The 21,988-nt window shown below is 47.7% G+C and overlaps 1 protein-coding gene across 3 annotated transcripts in view; it reads right to left on the bottom strand.

The window, feature by feature from the left end:
• Nucleotides 1–21,988, bottom strand: part of Cul2 (cullin 2) — a 61,765-nt gene that overhangs the window by 1,313 nt on the left and 38,464 nt on the right. For all 3 annotated transcript variants that reach the window (XM_089546147.1, XM_089546145.1, XM_089546146.1), the window contains exons 13-16: nt 15,138–15,215; nt 14,034–14,297; nt 5,503–5,607; nt 1,581–1,700 (exon numbers count right to left, since the gene is read on the bottom strand). In XM_089546147.1, coding sequence (XP_089402273.1) covers nt 1,581–1,700; nt 5,503–5,607; nt 14,034–14,297; nt 15,138–15,215 — 567 coding nt within the window. The remainder of the gene's footprint in view (nt 1–1,580; nt 1,701–5,502; nt 5,608–14,033; nt 14,298–15,137; nt 15,216–21,988) is intronic.

The following is a 21,988-nucleotide window of genomic DNA, read 5'->3' as shown; positions in this document are numbered from 1 at the left end:
TCTGTACAGAGTATATAAAGCTTGACCATGAGCTCAGGTGAACACAAAAATTTGTGACTTCCGAATGTTAAAAAAAAAGAACTCCAATACTTTTAACAGCAAAAGAAAAAGCAACCACTGTTCACAGGCTAGTATACTCTTGCACCACTTCTTTTATTTCACTTTAGCCATACTATACCACAGACTGAACCTTTTCCAAATCAACCTCAATTTCGTGCGCTGCCACCTTCTGTCATAATTACACTAGGACTGCTGTCACATTTACTTGAATGTAACAGAAGTTTCCTTCTTACTGTCAACAGAAGTGAAAAGACAGCCCTTTCCTTATAAGTACATGAGTAGTATGGATTCATTCAATTATTTTATGTTGCTTTGCAAAGTCAAAAGCTACCCTCACATCACAATCATCACTGTACTCTTCACAGGTATTTGAGAACGTGATGGCTGGCAACATATTGTGCGTGCTTCTTTCCCTCAGGCCTCTAGATGGCGCAGTGAGGGTGAACTGTTAATCTCACTCTTCAATCAACGACTGCACTATGACTAGCTTTGATAAGCCAGTCTGTGGAGTTCCAATCATCGAAAAATTTGAACACGGCAGTTGCTACCACGTTGCTGTAAAATGCACAGCATACTATCTTTGACTGCCTACTGAATGTTTCAGAAGGCAGCACTGAAGAGCAGAGGTATGCTAAGGTTTTGGGCTGTCTCCCAACAGTGACATGTGGTAAATTTTGACATTTTCTAGGTTTCAACTAGGGGTACTCCTGACTTGCTTTCAGTGGATCAGCCCTGCCTGTTTACACGCCTACTGGAAGCAAAGCTCAGTGAGAGAGATAGAGAAAGTGCTAAAGGGGGGGGGGGCCTGGTCCGGAAAAAAAAATTTTATGAATGTTATTAAGGTTATGAAATCTTCATAGACCATGTATTGTTGTATGCCGGTTCTAAATATGAGATTTAATTTCCTGCACAACAATTCCTTGATTTTTAGTGAACACCTTTCAAGAAAGTTTGCCGCAGGAAACTTGCTACAATATATGCCGTTGGGTTTTCTTGACATCAAGGAACAGAATACAGGTAAAATTATTATTTTGCACATCACAGAACTTAAGCAATAGGGTTTTGAAGCTGCCACTTCAGGTACAGGAATACAAACTTTTCTTCATATTTTTGAAGTGGCAACTTCAAAACCCTATTGCTTAAGTTCTGTGATAGGATGATAGGCAGGATGATAATTTTACCCTTACTGCATTCCTTGATGTAGAGAAAACCGAATGGCATGCATTTTAGAAAGTTCTCTGCGGCAAACTTTCTTGAAAGCTCTTCACAAAAAAACTTGCATAACAACAACATAATTGCTCAAGAAATTGTTTTACATAAAATTCAATGACATATTTATAATCGACATGCAAAAATGCATTCCCTGAAGAGAGAGAGAGCAACTTTAACGAATAAAGGAGAGGTCTGCCTGGCTATGAGCCTAGCATGCTACTCCAGCATTTCCCAAAGATTTCACAACTGTGACAACAATATTAAACTTAATTTTCCAAGACCCTCCTCTTAAAAGGAGAGCCACGCACCTCCTGGATGAGCGTGTTATGCCTGAGCACCTTGCGGGCCTTCATTATGCGCACCACGGCTGCCTGCAGGTACAGCTTGCGGTCCTCGTCCACCGAGCTGTGCGTCTGCTCCAGCTCTTGCTGCAGGACCAAGAAGAGGAGAGAATGCACACCTCCCGCGAACACGCCCAGATAAAGCACCCCAAAAGTGACGACTCACAAATGCTTCAAAGTTGTGCCACAGTGCAACCAATAAACAAAGTTAACAAAAGGACTGGTCCCAGAGTACTCCCAGACTGGTCCCAGACTGGTCCCAGACTGGTCCCAGACTGGTCTCAGACTGGTCCCAGACTGGTCTCAGACTGGTCCCAGACTGGTCCCAGACTGGTCCCAGACTGGTCTCAGACTGGTCTCAGACTGATCCCAGACATCAGGCACATAAAGAAGCCACAGCACCAGTGAATATTTCCCTCATTTCGCCCCTCTGTCCAGGATGCCAGCTTGCACACACTACAAAGGTGACAACGGCTACTTCTGCACTGTTTTCAGCTTGCCTTCTGATTGCAGGCAACACTATACCACAAAAGTGTTGCCTCGAAAAAGGATGCTCGTCATCATGCAGTTCATTTACCAGATTCAATTAAACTCATGACAGTGAATCAGTGTGCAGCCCACAATTCAAGCATGCAATACTTCCCCCATACCTGATTGGTTCTTAAGTGAAAGTCATTCCGACTGACACGAGCTCAACCCTGCTAAAACAAAATTCTCGGCATCTGCAAAACACCTCACCGAAGCAGGAATTCATTGTTGTGAAATCAACCTGGAACAGTGACATAAAACAGAGTGGGCTGCCAAAAGTACCGTATATTGCCGATTTTAAGTTGACCCCCCAACTCGCGACCCCCTTTGGGCAAAAAAAGTTAGACTCCGAATTTAGGTCGACGCTGCCGCACCCCCTAGCTCGCCCAAAAAGTTTTTCAGAAGGCCGAGTCATAAAGAAACATTTATTTGTTCACGAGACATCTCTGACTCATCGTCGCTTGTGAGGACACAGTCGCGATCATCATCTTATGAGCCACTGCTGCTGCTGGTCGTCGGAAGCAGTGCCGAGATGCCGCAGGTGGAAAACGCTGCAGAGACCATGTCGGTTGGTTGTCCATACCAGGCATCATAGACCCATTGCGCCACTTCGCCCAAAGAAGCTCGCTTCAGCCGCCCTGTTGGTGTCTTTTGGGTTTTTTTGCTGGAGCCACTTGTTGTAGAATGCACCGATGCAGTCTTTGAATGGCTTGTTCAGCGCCACATCCAGTGGCTGAAGAATAGCTGTCCATCCACCCGGAACTATGACCAGGTCGCATCCTGTGTCCACTACCGCTTTTTTCACACGGTCGGTTATGTGGCCACGGAAAGAGTCCAGGATCAGCATGTTGCGGGGCTTTTTCAGTGCCCCTGGACGCCTGCACCACATAGACGAAACTATTCAAGGACCATTTCATCATTAAAAAATCCCTTCTCATTCACCCGCATGATGACCTTTGGCGGGAACTTTTCCTTCGTTGAGATCGTTTTCCTCTTGAACAGAAGGAATGACGGTAACTTGTGCCCATCTGCCATACAGCATAACATGACCGTGAAACGGCTGTGCATGTTGCCCGTTTTCAGCAGGCGGAACTGGCGCTCCCGTTTTGAGGACACGGTCCTATTGCTAGGCATATCAAACCAGACTGGAGTCTGGTCGCCGTTGCCTATTTGACCAGGCAGGAATGAATGTGTTGCCCTCAGGTCATTCACGTAGCGCAGAAAGGCGCTCAGTTTTTCTTCGCAGGCTTTGGACAACCGTTGGCATACACGATCGTTCATCACCTTAGGCTTAGGCCGTTCCTCTTCATGAAATTCGTCACCCACTTCTTATACCCGTGCCACACGGACAGATTTAATGCCATTAAGTGCTTACTGCCTTAAGTTTTAATGGCATTCGTGCGGTGCCACACGCATAAATTTAATGGCATTAGCCTTACTGCCATTCGCGACCTACTGAGTTCGCCACAACTCATTTGCCCGTGCAATGTGTACTCTCGTTCCCATTCCACACGCAGAAAAGCATGCAGCTTTGTCAGTTACAACTGCCTAGCCCACTATAAAATGGTTAATTCTAAACTTTCACCCAGATGAGGCACCTAAACCGCATTTTCGATGCGAAGAGCGCCATTTTAACCAGCCTTATTGATTGGTACTCTCGACTTAAGTGCTGACATGCGAGTTTATGGCTACTTTTTCGACTTGTAAAGCACGAACAGCCGTATTTTCTGGAAAATCGTTTTTACATTACATTTGAACATCATTCCCGATATATTCTGCTCATTAGGAATGTTTATATTAAGATGAAACTTTTGACTACCTTGCAAGCGTTATCGTCATCGTCACTTTCGATAATGGCATTAAAAGTGGACGTGTAGCACCAACTCCGAAAATAATGGCATTAACAAACTTAAGGCCTTAAGCATTTACTGCCATTTCTTGTGCGCGTGTGGCACGGGTATTAGACACTTTAAACTCAGTACCCGGGATGCACATCTCCTCCGCAACAGCGCGTGCCTTTGTTTCAATGTCATGTAGCAAACATTCACGCTCTTGCTTTTCTGGTCGTGAACCCAATCTCGGACCACCTCCTCAATGGCAGGGTACTGTCCGGACTTCGGCCCGCGAAAAGAACGGCGTGTAGCAGCGCATGCAAAAAGCATGCTTCTTTGTTTTCTCCAGCCTCTCACGCACTTTTCTGAGAAGCCGAACTTCCGCCCCGCTGTGACGTTGTTTTCCGACTCGGCATAGAGGACTTGCGGCTTGAAAGCAGCGCTGTACTGTTGCCGAGGTTGCGGCGGCACCTTGCAAGGCGTCCGTCGGGTAGTGACACAAACCACATACACCGCTGTTAGCTGTCACATAGGCGGTGCGACGTGCAGAAATGGCGAAAGGCACACAACAACGTTGCCCAAAAACACGCGAAAATGCTTCTCGGCTCATGTGACTGGTCACGTGTCGTCTAGTTTTGGATTGGATAGGATTCGTAGCTGTCCCATTTGTATCAAACATTGCCAGCCCACCTGGCTTTGGCCGTTTTTCCCTGGAACACCCACAGTTTGTCGATAGAAAGTTGCTATTGTATTAAAACAAACCTTTGGTGCATATCTCAATTCAAGTTTTTTTAAGCAGATCCACTTTCGCACCATGTCTGACAACTATTATGGAACTACAAGCACACGGGGCATGATATTATCAGTGACTCGGTCGAAATTACTTTTGACCCCGCATACAGGCTGACTTTAAGACTCCGCATGTACGTTGACTTCGATTATAAGTTGACTCCCTAACTTTGGAAGGACATTTAAAAAAAAAATGTCGACATACACGCAGCAATATACGGTAATCCCCAAGGCTGTGCACTTGGCTAATACTTTGGCCAACCTTTTCAAGCCTTTGCTTACTCTGAAAACTTCACACGGTACCCGCTTAAGCTCCCCAGTTAGACTTGGTGGATATGCCTCACAATTCAGCCTCACTGTTAGGCTTAGCCCAATTAAGATATTAAGCTAAGCCTAACCTTAAAGTTGGTTAGGCTTGCCTCAGTTGCTGCTCAAGTCAGCAAGTGACAGCTTCGGCACAACACCAGTTGTGAATGGGTTCTTGGCCCACTCTGTCCACTCCAAACCCAGAATGCAAAGAAAAGTGAGCAATGCAGCATACTGAAGTTACTACAAGCCAGCGATGTCAAACATCATCAGTTCTGTCTGTCCATGTGGCCCCCGTACTGGAAGACACTACCCCCACTGCACGGACTTATCACAGTGGAACGGTCATGACAGAAAGAAATAACCCTCTGTCCAGGCACCAGTTCAAAATACGCAACAGTGGAGTGAAATTCCACATGCACGGGTGTCCTCACCTGGGCTGCTTCCTTCTGAACCACAGCGGAGATCTTGAACTTGGTCCGTTTATTTGAATAGGACTTGTTCAACTCCAGCACCGTAGATGGCGTCAGGGGGCCCTCCTGCAAAAAGCATCCGGACCTGTGAGCTGCGGAAGTCTGCTGGGCCTCAGTTGCTGCCGGACTCGTTATCTCATCACTAGGGCTGCGCAAATGTTCGAAATTTCGAATATGAATCGAATACTACATTTGATAGTCGGTTTGCATTCAAGAATTTCCCAATATTCGAAAATTCCTGAATACTTGCCAGTGATCGTATACCGCGACTTCTATAAATTCGACCGTGGCAAAGCCGCAATATCTGGGAAAATTATCCAATGATCAAGTTAAAAGTTCCAGGAAACAATATACAAAGGTTCTGCTCCATTTTTTTCTCCGTCGCTTATAACGTGGACCAATTGCAATCTGACGCCACTAAGCTTGATCTCATGCGAAATCTGCAAGTGGGCTTTCCCCCATGTCCCACATGCTGCGGACAAGATGGCTGACGTCCCGCTTCGAAAAATCGCAACATGAAAGCACGCTTTTTTTATCCTTCCGTGACATGTTACATAGTACTTAATGCCCGCACCCATGGCATTCGTCCCGTCGCCTTCATAACTCATCGTAGCCTGAGGGCCGCCATCTCGTTGTGGTCAACTATGACATATGAGGGAAAGCCCACTTGCAGGACTTTGCATGTGGCCCCCCGAAGAGGCGAGTTCAGGTGTCACAGCACGAGAACAATTGTGTAAAAAATCACGCTTGTTGCATGGTGCATTGTAATCCGTGCACTTCTGAAGTGGGTGTAGCACCCGCCGTGACAAAGATTGGAGGGTCCCTTTCGCAAGGCCAAAAAATAGCCTGGCTGCATAGTTTTGGTTTCTGAGCTTGGCTACTGTAAGCATTCGAGTCTCCCACTATCTCCGGACGCCTAGCGCCAGCTAGGCGATATCACGAGAGCTAGAAGGTGAGAACCACGGCCACCTGGATCGGCGCGCGCGCGTGACCTGAGAGGCCGCGTGAAAACGGAGACGGGACTGGAGAGAGGGCGGCAGAGAGAAAGAGGGGAGCAGCAGGGAGAGCGACTCCGACCGTCATGTGATGGAGATCATGTATCCGAGAATTGCCTTGAATAAACGTGTTCAGTTGGAACGGGTGTGATCGATCAAGGCTACCAGCGACTGACATGGCGACGAGGATTATTTAGCGAACCTTCAAGCGAACCTTCAAGCGGACCTGCAAGCGGACCAACGGCAGCCGAAAACGTTATACTGAACTCCGAGCAAGTGAAAGAGAAGCTGCAAGTGCACCAGCAATGGCGACCGGCGGGGAGAACGCTTCGAACCCCAGAATCTCTACGCCGATACCGAACGAAGCTGGAAACGGCACACGGGAGTTGCAGACAACACAACCTCGGACCCCGGGTATTTTCGGAATGCAAACGCCGCTTAGAAATCCATCCGAAATCGGATTGTCGACAACGCCAGACGCACCTCGTACAGAAACAACGATGCAATCCGGAACTATAAGTGCAACGACGGAGCTCGCTGTGCTCAACACTACGTTACAGATGATGGCTCGACTCCTGGAACGGCAAATGACATCATCTAACCTGCTGAACGACAGCACGGCGCTGCAAATAACAACAACGCCTGATTTGACAGGAACGCTACCGACTTACTCCGGAACTGAAAGAGAAAACTTTCAAGATTGGAAGACATCAGTGGAATCGATGCGAGATCGTTGCTCGTGGACCGATGCAACAACCTTGAATGCAGGAATATCACGACTCCGAGGGCGCGCATCATCATGGCATCAAACCACAGGCAACCAGTACAACGACTGGACAACCTGGGTATCAGCGCTAAAAGATGAGTTTGACAAACCACTACTCTTCTGCCAGTGGGTTGCCTCAGTTGACGCAAGAGCGCAACGAGAAAACGAAAGCATGACCGACTACATGTACGCCCGGCTCCAACGCATCAAACGTGGCACATATGGTCTTTCCGACGACGATGTGGTTGACTGGCTCATTCAGGGAGTGCGACACGACAGTGCGAAGCCCATGCTCGCTGCCTTCCACGATCTCCACCGCGGAACCATAAGTGAGTTCTTGCACTACGTTCAACAGCTCGATCGACGAGATGCTGGACTATCGCAGGATCACACCAGACACCAAGCCTTCCCCAAGACTTCAAAAATCCCTGAAAAAAATTCGGTGGAAGCCCCGAGCGCAACGTACCCGAAGACCCAACGTCTACCGCCAGACACCTGCGCAAGATGCAGAACGAAGGGACATCGAGCCAAAGATTGCCCCCAACCAGACACGAGGACCGAAGAGCAAAAGAAGTCTGCAGCGCGCCGCAGAGAGGCGAGAGCAAGCGAAGAGCACACCAACTGCATTGTCAAAGGAGAATCACCAGGAAAACTAATTCTCCTACCGGCAAAAATCAACGAGATCGAAACGTCAGCGCTCTGGGACACTGGTTCAACAGTCTCCTTAGTGTCTCACGCATTTGCCACACAGCACAACCTCAAAGTGGCACCAGAAAAAGACATTCTGCTCAAGGGACCTTTCGGAACATCCGACATACCAGTAGGCGTCACGCAAGCACGCATCACGATCGGGAAAACCTCAGCAACAATCGAGGTCAAAGTCGTAAAGGATCTACCCTACGACGCAATTGTGGGAACCGATTGGCGCGAGTGCGTACCATATGACTACATTGAACGATGCGCAAACGGCATTCACAGCTTGGAATGGATTCCAAAGACGATCATGAAGGAAGCAGAAGAAAACGTCGTTACGCAGAAGCTACCGCCAAATCGGGCGAAAGGGACAAATACGACACCGACCGGAGACAAAACTGTCGAACACTCCGAAGCGACTAATGACATCTGCATATGCCCGACATCAACGACATGCGGAGCAGTCACGGACGTCACAACTGTAAGCAGCAGCAAAGAACTTCCATCCCGTGAAGAAATCGTTCAGCTCATCACGCAAGTGAAACCTGAAGACTTCACCACAGATGAAACAGGCAGGTTTCAAGCCATTCTACTTGACAACACTGAAGTGTTCACAAACCCTGAGAATGACCTCGGACTGTGCACTCACGTGGAACACACAATTGAGCTCTCCGACGACAAACCCATTCGCATGCAGCCGTACACCGCCAGTGAAATCAACAAAAAGTTCATACGGCAACAAACGCAAGAATGGCTGGACAAAGGGATCATACGTCCATCGAAATCGCCTTATGCATCACCCGTCATCGTGGTTGATCAACCTCATCACGAATCAACTCCTAAACGACTGTGTGTAGACTATCGCTTCCTGAATGCAAAAACTGTCAAACACGCATACCCGATGCCGAAAGTGGACGCAGCAGTCCGCAAAATTTCTGGATCGCGGTACTTCACAAAAATTGACGTGAAAAAGGCCTTTCTGAACATTCCGCTTCGTGAGGAAGACCGAAAAAAAGCCGCATTTGTGACAGAAGATGGTCACTATGAACCGACTCGTATGCTCTTTGGACTATGCACGGCACCCTCAACAATGCAGAGCGTAATGAACGAAGGTCTGAAGCCGCTGATCGACAAAAACCAAGTCATCGTCTACATGGACGACATCTGTATCTTTACGGACACGTCAGAACAGCACATCAAGACGGTGAGTCAAGTGCTGAAAACTCTACAGAACTTAGGACTCAGAGCAGACTTCAAGAAATGCCTATTCGCAGTGCAGTCCATCCCTTTCCTTGGTGCGATAATATCTCGCGAGGGAGTAACAATCGATCCGGGAAGAACCGCAGCTATATCAAGATATGGCAAACCGAACTCAAAAACCGAAGTACGATCTTTCCTCGGGCTGACATCGCATTACCGAAAGTATATAAAGGACTATGCGAAGATCGCCAAACCCCTGACAGAACTAACGAAAAAGGACTCATTGATAACGTGGACTACTGAATGTCAAGAAGCCATGGAAAAACTTAAGGAATGTTTGATCAGAGCACCCATACTAGCTACCTTCGACCCATCGCTTCCAACCGAAGTGCATGTCGACGCTTCATACACGGCATTTGGTGCAGTCTTGTCCCAAAAACACGGAAACGAAACACGCATAATCGAATATGCAAGCAAGAAAGTGCCGGAATCGGATAAGCACAAGCACTCAACAGAGCTTGAAGCAATTGCAGTGCATTGGGCCGTTACCGACAAGTTTCACCATTACTTACAAGGACTCGAGTACTTCGACATCTACACTGACAACTGGGCTGTCTCGCACATTATGTCAAAGAAAAATCCGAACAGACGTTTTGCACGCATTGTGCTTGACCTGATGTCTTACAACTTCAGCATCCGCCATACATCAGGAAAGACAAACGTAGTGGCCGACGCCTTATCAAGAACGCCTGAAGACGCGCACGGAGTTTTCATTCTCATAGCCGAGGATGATCGACTAAACAAAGCGCAACGAACCGATCCGAAACTTGCATCACTCATTCAGCAAACGCAGCAGCCGCAGGCAAGCAAGTCACAGTACAAGCTTGTCAACGATAGACTCGTACACGTGACAAATAACGGAGAAAAGGAGATTCATCGCATTATAATACCCGAATCGCTGAAACAAGACGTACTCCAATCGCACCACGACAACGACGGTCATGGCGATGTTACTCGGACACTGTCTAAAGTACAGCGACGCTACTTCTGGGAAAACATGAAGAACGAAGTTGAAAACTACGTGAGAGGATGCGAAACCTGCCAAAGATTCAACTCGCAGACGGGAGTGCAAGCTGGTTCACTAAACCCCCGTATGCCATCCTCCAACCCATTCGAAACCATCGCAATGGACCACGTTGGACCCATCAATTCCCAGGACTCGAACAAATATTTTATAACCGCTGTTGACGTGACAACGCGATTCATCGTAACACGTGCCGTACCCGATAAATCAACGGAACATGTACTACGTTTTGTCGAGGAAGACATCGTTCTCACGTTAGGAACACCGAAGACCGTGATAACAGACAACGACAAAGTTTTCACGTCAAGAGCTGCAAAGAGATACTTTGCCGAGAAGAGCATCACGCACGGCCTGACAGTACCTTACGCTCCGGAAACAAACGGTCTTGTCGAAAGAGCAAACGGCAAAATCTTGTCCGCACTGCGAAAAAACGTGAATGGCGACATCGACCACTGGAGCGAATACATGAGAGAAACAACATTTCAGGTGAACAACCAGCCTCACTTTGGAATAAAATTCTCTCCATTCGAACTGCTTTTCAACTACGTCCCACGCAAGCAACTGGACAACGAAATGAACATCTCGCAGGACCCAACTGACGACATCGAAGCAAAACGTGCGCAAGCCAATGCCACATTAACGGCCTATTTACGCAAAATGAAAATGACTCACGACGCTAAACACCGCCTATCCAATTTCGAAGTAGGTGACGAAGTATGGTACCAAAAAGGAGCAAGAGATGCCAAGCTGGGACCTCTCTACGACGGGCCATACAGAATTCTTCATGTAAACAAAGACACGTTTACGATCGCTAAGGAAGAAAACGGCTACAAAGATACCCGACTTGCCACAGCTAGACAACTGAAGCACTACCATATGCAAGAAAGCGTGGTGACACCATCGCCTGAACTACCGGAAGCACAAGAATCGTTCACGCACGACTCATCGCGCTCAAGAGAACTCAAAGAGGCACCGGAAGACTGTTCAGATCGCCGAACGCGCCTAAGGAAACCGCCTAAGTGGCTCGAAGATTATATTACCGAATAATACGCAGCAGCGACAGGGTCTACGCCATTGCGAGCCCGGTCGTGTAAGCATTCGAGTCTCCCACTATCTCCGGACGCCTAGCGCCAGCTAGGCGATATCACGAGAGCTAGAAGGTGAGAACCACGGCCACCTGGATCGGCGCGCGCGCGTGACCTGAGAGGCCGCGTGAAAACGGAGACGGGACTGAGAGAGGGCGGCAGAGAGAAAGAGGGGAGCAGCAGGGAGAGCGACTCCGACCGTCATGTGATGGAGATCATGTATCCGAGAATTGCCTTGAATAAACGTGTTCAGTTGGAACGGGCGTGATCGATCAAGGCTACCAGCGACTGACACTACTCACCTGTGGCACAGCAGCTGTCAGCCCGTGCATTCGCCGGCAGTCCAATCTCAGCTCCGCGTCGCTTTCAAATGCCGACTGATGCGTTGCTAGTCATTTCTTTTTCCTTTTTTAGAAGTAGACTCACTGTTCCGACGACAATGTGCATTCTCCCCTCACTTACATTAGCATTGTTCTTCCAGCACTCCGAAACTGGGCGCTCACTACAGGCTCATAGTTGTTTGCGCGATGGAGCCGTCTTATAAAGGTTTACCACATTTTCGCCTTCTTTTTTTTTTGGGGGGGTTGCGGGGCATTTTTTAAATCACCCTTCAGGTTATCTAATTCCTTGAACACCGAATTATGAGGTTTTACTCGCCACCATATTATTCTTCATTGCCAGTCTTGTCATTTTATGGACTTCATTTGGCATGACCACATTACAGGTTGGATACCGTTATGCTGTCTAATCAAGTAGTATACATTTATGAGCACACCGTGTTTTTCATATGGCGCTGAGTCGATCTCATTTTATTTATTTCAGCTGCAAAGACCACACTTGTGCAAAAATTAAGGGCAACAACAATACCTTATCATTTTCTGAAATGCATTTTTCGTACAGAAAGATACTCCATATTGGATTCGTTGTTTGTTCTTCATATTTGTAATCGATTTGTGTTTGATAATTTCAGTATCTGCACACCCCTACTCATTACTATAATTGAAAAACACTTTTCTTCAACTGCCAGTTTATCCGGGCCAACTGTTTGGCCCTGTCCAAACCGTTTCTTCCAAAGGGGTAGAGCCTTAGCTGCACTCACTCTCACAACGCAGTGCATCAGCCTCTCGTTCTATTCGGGCTCCCTCCAACTGGAACACCACACACTAATTGAAATAAACTTTCACTCCCCTCAACATTCGAATTGTGGAGAACAGACAGGAGTAATCCTAGTTGCAGAAGCAGCAGCCAAGCTTCCTGCAAGTCAGCTGCTCACTTTAGGGACATGGCTGAATTGTTCAGGCTAAGTTTTCTGCGCAATCATTCCATACAGTTTTACAGAGGGCTATTTCAGGGTTCAAAAAATTCGCCAACAGGTAAAAAACCTTTGTGATGCGACATTCTGCGACAGCAGCTTGCAGTGGCCACTCAGAACATGCCATGCTCAAATGACCCAAGTGCTAGTTCATGCCGCTGCCCCTGTCCCTTCATTTTCCTATTTGTTTCTTCCTGTTACAGAAACTATACTGTAGAACAAGAAAACATGCCCTTAACAGCTGTCCAGTGGTGTAGCCAGCAATTTTTTTCAGGGGGTGCTATGTACCGTCGGTAAAAGAAGAGACAATATCTTAGTCATTTTTCTGCTGTAATAAAACTGAAAGGTTAGTTGTTAGATGCTTTGGGGTAGCAGAGCAAGAAAGAAGCCCAATCGTACCCTTTTGCTTTTAGAATCGCTCCAAAAGCAGCATGCAAAAATGGTCGAGGAAGCGAAGGAATACAAACAGCCTAAAGTACTCCTCCACAGTGTACACTACAATGTTCCTGAACTGCCTTTGACGTGCGATCAAATGGGGCATTTCATGCTGTATATCCACTAGCCGACACAGTTATTCCACTGTTTTAAGTACCATTGGATACCCTGTCTCCCACAGAAGGACAACAGCCACAACTACTTCATGAATATGGGCGGTTGCCTGAACAAAGTCAACTGTCGGGCACTGAAGCTGCTTTGACAAAAGGAAGCATTAGGGACAAAGGCCTTGCACAAATAGCGATTGTTACCACAAATGCGAAAATTTCGGGGGGTGTTCTGACACTAAAACATCCCCCATGGCTATGCCCCTGCTGCTGTCGCAGTAAAAATCTTTCCTCTTCCATAACCTACAAGCCTCTGGCAGAAGCTAGCGATCTCATCTGCTAGGTAGTCTAACAAGCATTGCAGCTGAACCCTTTTCTTTAGCCTCCACATTTCTGCCCCACAGGTTTGGTTTAGTTTGGTTTATGGGGTTTAACGTCCCAAAGCAACCAAGGCTATGAGAGACGCCGTAGTGAATGGCCCTGGAGATTTCGACCACCTGGGGTTCTTTAACGTGCACTGACATTGCACAGTGCACGGGCCTCTAGAATTTCTCCTCCAAAGAAATTCAACCGCCGCGGCCGGGATCGAACCCGCGTCTTTCGGGTCAGCAGCCGAGCACCATAACCACTGAGCCACCACGGTGGCACTGCCTCACAGGTGAGTATACCATTAAGATACATCTGTTATACACTTTACTGTCATATATCCAGCAGCTACTAACTCCTGGCAAATCACACGCAAGCCCACGGTTTGAAGGTCTTCTGCCTATTGCATTACCTCTGGCTACAAAGTGAACTGCTGAAACCCCCTTCACCTGCGTGCAGAGCAGCAGGCGGGCGTCCAGCAGGCCCTGCAGCTGCCGGAGCAGCTGGTCGTGGGCGAGGCGGGTGGCCTCCTGGAGGTCGCGCACGGCCAGCGCGTCGGCCCCCTCAAAGGGCAGCAGCAGCGCCATCTGGTAGGTGCCCAGGCTCACCAGGTAGGAGCGGCGCAGGTAGCACAGCCGCACCTCCGCCTGGCACAGGTGCTGCAGCCAGCTCAGCTTGCGCCCACTGAACTTGCTCTGGTAGAAGTGCTCAAACTGCATTGCATCCATCCACAAGGGAGGAGGAGGAGGTCACTCTTTTGTCTTTCTTTCTTCACTGCGTACAACTTCATGTCTAGCACAGATGGATAGAGAACTGGGGTTCTTGCGCACCCGTAAAGTTGGACACTCTCTAACGGGTGGGATAATATGAGTTTTATGCTTTTTTAGTTAGTGTTTTTATGCCGTTTCAGTCCTGTCTATTGTCATTTTATTTTCTTTTACTTTTTTGACAACGGCAGCCCATATACAGCTTCACCCTTGTCAAAAATTTTTGACAAGGTTTTTCCATTGTTGTTTTTTCACCGTTGCTGTTCATGACACCCTTTAAATGGTTTTAAGCGGCACGTGTCTTAAGAAAAACGGTGGGCGTTGCACAAATCTAACCCGATTCATCTGATTGACCTCTCATGTCTTCTCAGGATTCCTCAGTGTTTTCAGTCACGTTCTTAATCAGGGTTTATCTAGAGTATCAGTGATTTTGGATGGCACATGTAGTAGGATGTTTTGACAGCTTCTGAGTCACATGTTAATAATTCTTTGTATAAGAGTCTCTTACTTTCCTAATAAAGCTCAGTTGAAAGTCAGCGCTGTGTTTTGTTCCCTTTTCTGCCCGTCCTTGTTTCATGTGCGCTGCTAACACCTACAGCATGAAAAACCAGCTAGCCCAAGAAAAGACGATTCTGAGATTTATACAATACTGTTTAGAGGGCCCCTGACCCGAGGAAAGCACGACATGTGGTGCAGAACTGATGGATTCGTGCAGTTCAATTTCCAGCTGCCACAGCATGCCAACAAATGGAGGTAGTAACCAACAATGATGGCAAGCAAACACACCTTTTGGACGCTCCGCTCCAGTTCGAGGGGAATGGCGAATGGTGACACCGCACTCTGGCCCAGAGGCCACGCTCCAGCCTGCAACAGGGGGAGCAGGAGGGTCAACAGGGCAAGGTCTTAAGTCAAAGCCAGAACTGCTAGGCTTTGACTAGGCCTGGCAGTACACAAACGATCTCGGCTGTACTAAGTTCAAGATCAATGCAATGCAAAGCAAAGCTGTGCTTCCCTGCACTTCCGCTGCCTGGAAAGCCTGGTTTCAACGCCACTCATGGCTGCTGACCTAAATGCCACCACTGGTGACCCTTCTCTGGACTTTGACAACCCAGGAGAATGACTTGACTTCGCAATCAAAGTTGCACAGAGACCCGACCCTTGGCGGCAAACAAGGGTGGTGAATTTCTGGTTGCAAAGTCAATTCATATAATAAATATTAGTGGCACAGCATACTTCTGAATTACCGTATTTTCCGCTGCATAAGACGCGGCTTTTCAAAAATTTTGCGACTGCATCCTATACAATGGTGCGTCTTATATGTGGTGTTTTTTTTTCTCGTTTTTTTGCTAATGAGGAAATAATTCGACCTAATGTTCAGGCTTGTTTCACCAAAAAAAAGAAAAGTGTCACTATTGATCACGCATTTGTAACACGCTAATACTTCAGCACAGGGACCGCCGCACGAAACATTCATAGTGAACTTTATCGTGACACAGCGGCGGTAATGACTTCCACAATTACAAAACTTATGGCCATCTCAGAGGCCCCAAGCATAAGTAATATAAAATGCCAAAAAATCAGGGGGGCGCTTTGTTGACCTAAAGCGCGATGAGGCGGAAGCCTTAAGGATGGAGATGAAACCCCCTCAAGGCACCCCTGTGCTGTGGAACGTCAGTGCACATTAAGATCCCCACCCAGGTGGTGGAAATTGTTCTGGAGACCTCCACTACGGCACCTCTTTCTCTCTTTCTTCTTTCACTCCCACCTTCCTCCCTTCCCTTACTGTGTGGTTCAGGTGTCAACCGAGATATGTGACACAGATACTGCGCCATTTCCTTTCCTAAAAAACCAATTTTAAAGCCTTAAGTGCAGCGTTGCTGCTTGTGTCACTGGAATGTGTCACTGAAATGTGGTTAACATGTTAAGCTTCCCCTAAGAGTGGAATGTGACAGCGTCTTCCAACTCTGCCAAGGAGTCCACAGAACACCATCCCCCTTTGGCTCTGATTGGTTTTTGAGGAAAGGAAGTGTATCTATCTGGCATATCTTGGTGGACACCTGAACCTCATGAACAAAGAGACCCTATTCACTAGATGCGCCTTTGTTCACACCAAACCATACAGCTGGCCTGGCGGTGGTGGTGGTGAAAACATTTATTTGGTATGGACAGGAGGTATGTTTGGATCAGCCCGTAAGGGACCGATCCTTACAAACACTAGGTGGAGGTCCCTAGTTTGGGACCCCAGTGGCGGTGGCCGCTGCCCTGGCACGCCCGACTAAGACTTGTTAGGCCTGTAAGTCGCGGAGTGGTTAGCGTGCTCGTCTCGCACTCTGGAGACTTTGGTACGATCCCCCAACTCAACCAATTTCCTACTCGGTTTTATTTATTTATTTTACTTGGAGCATCACTATACCATCCACTTAATTGGTTGCAGGGTCAATAGCCAAAGTACAATAGGCCCTGTTTGAAATTCACGCACTGTGACGTCACGACCAATTGAAAAGCGTGACATTTCTGTCGACAACTCCTGCTTACAACGATGAGGCATTAAAGGCTTCCGCCTTAGAAGATGGTGACATTGCGCTTCTCGCACGCCCACAATTGCCAAGACAAACCACGACAAGCCGGCTCATTTTTCCGGCTGCCATTTGCATCTCTGTCTGCTCCGTGTATGGTGGCTTCGGTGTGTGTGTGTTCCACTTCCTGCAAGGGCTGTATGTGTTGTGCTACCGTATGCCACCAAAGTCGCACAAGAGCTATGCCACTTAAGTTCAAGTTATCTGCTGTCGAGTAACTTATCGAACATGGTAACCAGGCTGCAGGATGCCGTTTCGACGTCACCAAGGAAATGACTCGCATTTGGCGGCAGTCGTCCAGCAAAGTACAGGCGATGAAGAGTGAGAAAAAGGCTGACCGCGGAAAGAAGGTGCGGTGGCCTGAACATGAAGATGGTTTGGGTTGGGTTATGGGGTTTAATGTCCCAAAGCGACTGAGGCTATGAGAGACGCCGTAGTGGAGGGCTCCGGAAATTTCAACCACACGGGGTTTCTTTAACGTGCACTGACATCGCACAGTACACGGGCCTCTAGAATTTCTCCTCCAAAGAAATTCCAGCCGTTGCAGCCGGGATAGAACCCGCGTCTTTCGGGTCAGCAGCCGAGCACCATAACCGCTGGGCCACCGCGGCGGCATTGAACATGAAGACTGGCTCCCCCAAGTGGGCTCTTGAACAATGTGCTGAAGGTAGGGCACTGTAGACTGCGCAGTTATGTCTAAAAGTGCACACAATGGCCAATGAAATGGGTGCCACTGGTTTTGTCGGTGGGCCATCATGGTGTTACAGATTTATGCGCTGCAAAGCATTGTCAATCGGACCGCGAACAACAATGTGTCAAAAGTTGCCAGATGACTTCGGAGAGAAAATGGACAGGTTTCAAGAATTTGTGAAGAAGGAAGTTGAAAATAATAATGTCACCGACAACCCCACTGTAAGCATGGATAAGGTGCCTCTAACATTTGATATTCCTATGTCAAAAAGTGCCGTGCAGAAAGGCGATAAGACAGTTACAGTGAGAATCAACTGGGCACAAAAAGTCTCATTTCACTGTCGTACTTGTCATGCTGTGCTGATGGTACAAAGCTGCCGCCAATGATAATTTTTAAAAGGGAAAAGATGCCAAAAGAAAGCTTTCCGCATGGCGTTGTTGTCACAACTTAAGAGAAAGGCTAGATGAATGAGCAAATGATGGAAGTCTGGCTTAAAAATGCTTTTCGAAGTGCCCGGATGGATTTTTTCACGCCCGGAAGGGCGTTCTGGTCATGGATAACATGCCGGCACGCATGACAGATCTAATGCTAGGACAGATCAAAGCAAAGAACTGCGCCCCTACAATAATACCTGGCAGCATGACCAAGATTCTGCAACCTTTGGACATTTACGTAAATCACAGCTTCAAAACTGCTTTGTGGTGCATTTGGGAGGCGTGGATGACTGAAGGCAAGCACAGCTACACAGCAACGGGACGCATGAGGCACACTTCTTTTAGCGAACTTGCAAAGCGGGTCCATGAGGCTTGGAGTGCAGTTACAGTGCTGCAGGCTTCCACAAGGCTGGCCTGCTAGCTTCATCAGCGCCCGAGCCCAACGACTATCAGACTAGTGATTCTCAGTGTGGACAGAATGTCTTGGAGTGCAGTTACAGTGCTGCAGGCTTCCACAAGGCTGGCCTGCTAGCTTCATCAGCGCCCGAGCCCAACGACTATCAGACTAGTGATTCTCAGTGCGGACAGAATGTCTCAGCAGCGCGCCGGTAGAAATTGGCGAGCTTTTTGATCACGCATCCGAAGATGAAGCCTTCGAAGGCTTTGAGTAAAAATGAAGTGTTGCTGCTGTGCCTATGCGAGTTTTTTTGGGGGGCATGAGTGTTGCCTCTTTTTTTTTTTTTTTCAATCACTTCGTGCTGCATAAGAACTGCTCTCACAGGAACTGTGCATTTCGCGATGGTCACGCAAGCTTGTATAGTTAAGTCTTATTACCCTAACTGGGCAGATTGAGGTGCATCTTATGCAAGGGTGCATCTTATGTGCAGTAGAATCTTGGTGATACGAATCTCAAGGAGAGGTGCAAATATTCGTATCACCCGAAATTTCGTATCACCAAAAAACAAGCGAAATCCATTCCCAAACCCTGACAAACGTATAAAACATTATGTATGTAGAAAACCAGCGAAAAGGACGCATTCACAAGGAGGAGAAGTACACAGGACAACGCTGGAATGCCAGCGTTGTCCTGTGTACTTCTCCTCCTTGTGAATGCGTCCTTTTCGCTGGTTTTCTACTTACCATGCACCAACTGGCCCAACAAGCTACGCTTCTTCAATAGTATAAAACATTTATTTACGTGGAAAGAAGTCACATATATCCTTCTGGGTCTTCTTCTCCATGAGGTCGGGGCAGAGAATTTTCAAAGCTGAAGAACTGGACTGTCGTGTTCTCACGCACAGTCTCAGATGTCAGGGCACGCACAGAATATCGAGGAGGTCATGGGTTCGGTTCCCACCAGCGGCATGTGGTTGTTTTTTCTTCTGCTTTTCTAATCAATTAAATTTAAAAAATAACATATTCAGTAATATTCTCCGTTGATCAACACCACACAATAAAAAAATGAATTGAATCCCCTGTGTTCCTTGGTTTCTGTGGCTGTTCGCTTCTCTATTACTTATAACGATCCCCTCAATCTCCTTCTCTTGTCTGCTTAATTGCTTAGCGAGGACCTCAGTTCTGGCACCCTTGACGCCATAGGAAGCATAAGAGGGTTCTCACACAGTTTCCACCCTCATCGTTCGATGACGTTCCACGTCACACCAGTGGTAATTCAGGACGTACTATGTCCGCCGCTTATGAACATGGGTGGCACTGATGAACACTCTCAAGGTGAGGTCACTTGTAAACATAAATAGCCCTGAAAGCAGGAGATTTGACAGCCGCCGCTGTAGCTCAGTTAGTAGAGCACCAGATGCATAATTCGGAGGTCGTGGGTTCAGTTCCCACTGGAAGCACGTGGTTGTTTTTCTTGTTTTTCTAATCAATTATATTTAAACAATAACATATTCAGTAATATTCTCCGTTGATCAACACCACAAAGTAGATAAATTTTACAAAAAATTCTGTGTTCCCATGGTTTCTGTGGCTGTTGGCTTCTCACATATACCGTATTTACTCGGATAATGATCGCACTTTTTTTTTCAAAAAATTGACGCATATTTAGGGGTGTGATCATTACGCGGGGTAAATTTTTAACAAAAAATTTCTGAGCCCCGAAAATGCAAACAAGTTGTAGGTCAGACTACCCTTGTCACTCGCAAACGCGGTTATCGTGAACCGATCTTGGCTTACATTGTTAACCGAGAAGATAGAGTGCGAAAAGCGCACGAGCTGGCCCGCTTCAAGAACGTACTTTTTTCGCACTAAATCACGTTCCAAAAGAACGCATCAAAATAGGCCGTGTGTATAGTGCTGCGCGACAGCGCTTTTATGCAGCCTTCGATCTCATCAGATGGCGCAGCAACACTGACCAACAACAACATCCCGCAGCGCTCAAGCTACGCATTTTACCACCGTTACGCAAAAAAATGTCCGGCCCCTGCTGCAGCGTTAAAGTGGGCGACAAATTTGGAATGCTCGCAGCACCAGATTCCGCGAGCAAGCAATGGTGCCGCCCGCGAGCGCGGCGGACGACGGCGCTCTGGGGTGGTATTCTCCCGGTGTCGCCTTTTGCGACATGTCGCATTAGGGCGGGGCCTAAAAAAGTGCGTACAGTTGCTCAAAGAAACGCACAACGCCGCCGGCTCTTTCGTCGGCGGTGCTTTCATTCACTCCAAGAAGCGACAATTTACCACTGCTGATTCACTAGCAGCAGTAGTTTCGTATCTTTGATAGCAAGAATATTTACCATCACATGACGTCTAATGTTCAAAAAACATTTGCAAATTTAATATAAACTCGCTTTACTTCATTTAAGTCTATAAAACACCGCGAAAAAGCTCCAAATCTATTTTGTTTCGTTCCGGACGGTTGCGCTAACGCTATTTCCCCATTAGCGTTCTGCGCATGCGCACTCTGGACCCGCTATTCTGCTATGCACGCAATTACGCAAAGCCCGCAATACTAAAACTCTCTAATGTTCAGCTGCAGGTTTGTAAAAGTCGTCACATTGCTTTAAATCCTCTTTGGCTCATGCAGACACTGTTTCATTGCACTAACGTGCATTAAAACGCCTTGAAGGGTCATGCAGATGCAAGCGCAAGCGCTGCCAAGGCCATCTCGTCGCTGCGGGCAACGTCTGCTTCGTCGTCTGTTGACGACGGTGCAAAGTAAGTTCGCATGGCGAGTGGCAGTCCGGCTCAGCAGACGGTAGCCATAGTGCTCTTCGAGAGCCGGTAATGCCGCCGGCAAGATTCGCCGGGCAAGGCAAACTGGTCGCGATGTCCGCGGACACGCCACTCTTCTTCGCAACTCAAAAACCAGGCAAGGAGAGTGGGTTCCATGGCGTCTAGTATCAATTTCGTAGCCCGTCGCCCGCGCGAATCGCTTCAGCGCATCCGTTGTTCGACTAAGCGTAGTAAATTGGGGCGACGTCACGATGACGTAGCAGGAAGGCGGATCCATGTCGTCACGCCGCCGTCACCGTGGCTCGAGCCAATCAGCGAAGAGCGAATGTGACATGTCGCAAAAGGCGACACCGGGAGAATACCACCCCTGTACTCCCTAGTCGTCACTAGGCCTAACTTGTTTCGTATCGAAGCCACAGTGGACGGCGCTTTTGAACTGACCAACGCTATAATGAATGTTCTACTTATAATGCTGACGTACTGACAACCTAATTGTTTCGTATTAAAAGAAAGATATGCGATCGATTTCAGCGACGCCTTAGCAGCGGAGCTGGCGTGCAAGCAGATCGGGTCACTCGTGTTGCAACGGCGGCATCTGCTACGTGGCTGTGAACGTAAAACTAGAATGTCACTCCGTTGCACCGCAACCAGAACAGTGGCGAGCCATGCGACAACGGCGAACCATGATTCGAGATTACCGCAGATAAGTTAGGTATCCGCGGTTACGCATAACCGCATTTACACTGTC

The sequence above is a fragment of the Amblyomma mixtum genome, chromosome 5 (genome assembly GCF_055824585.1).
Source record: "Amblyomma mixtum isolate Tamu chromosome 5, ASM5582458v1, whole genome shotgun sequence".
NCBI lineage: Eukaryota > Metazoa > Arthropoda > Arachnida > Ixodida > Ixodidae > Amblyomma > Amblyomma mixtum.
This window is presented reverse-complemented; position numbering and strand designations above follow the sequence as displayed.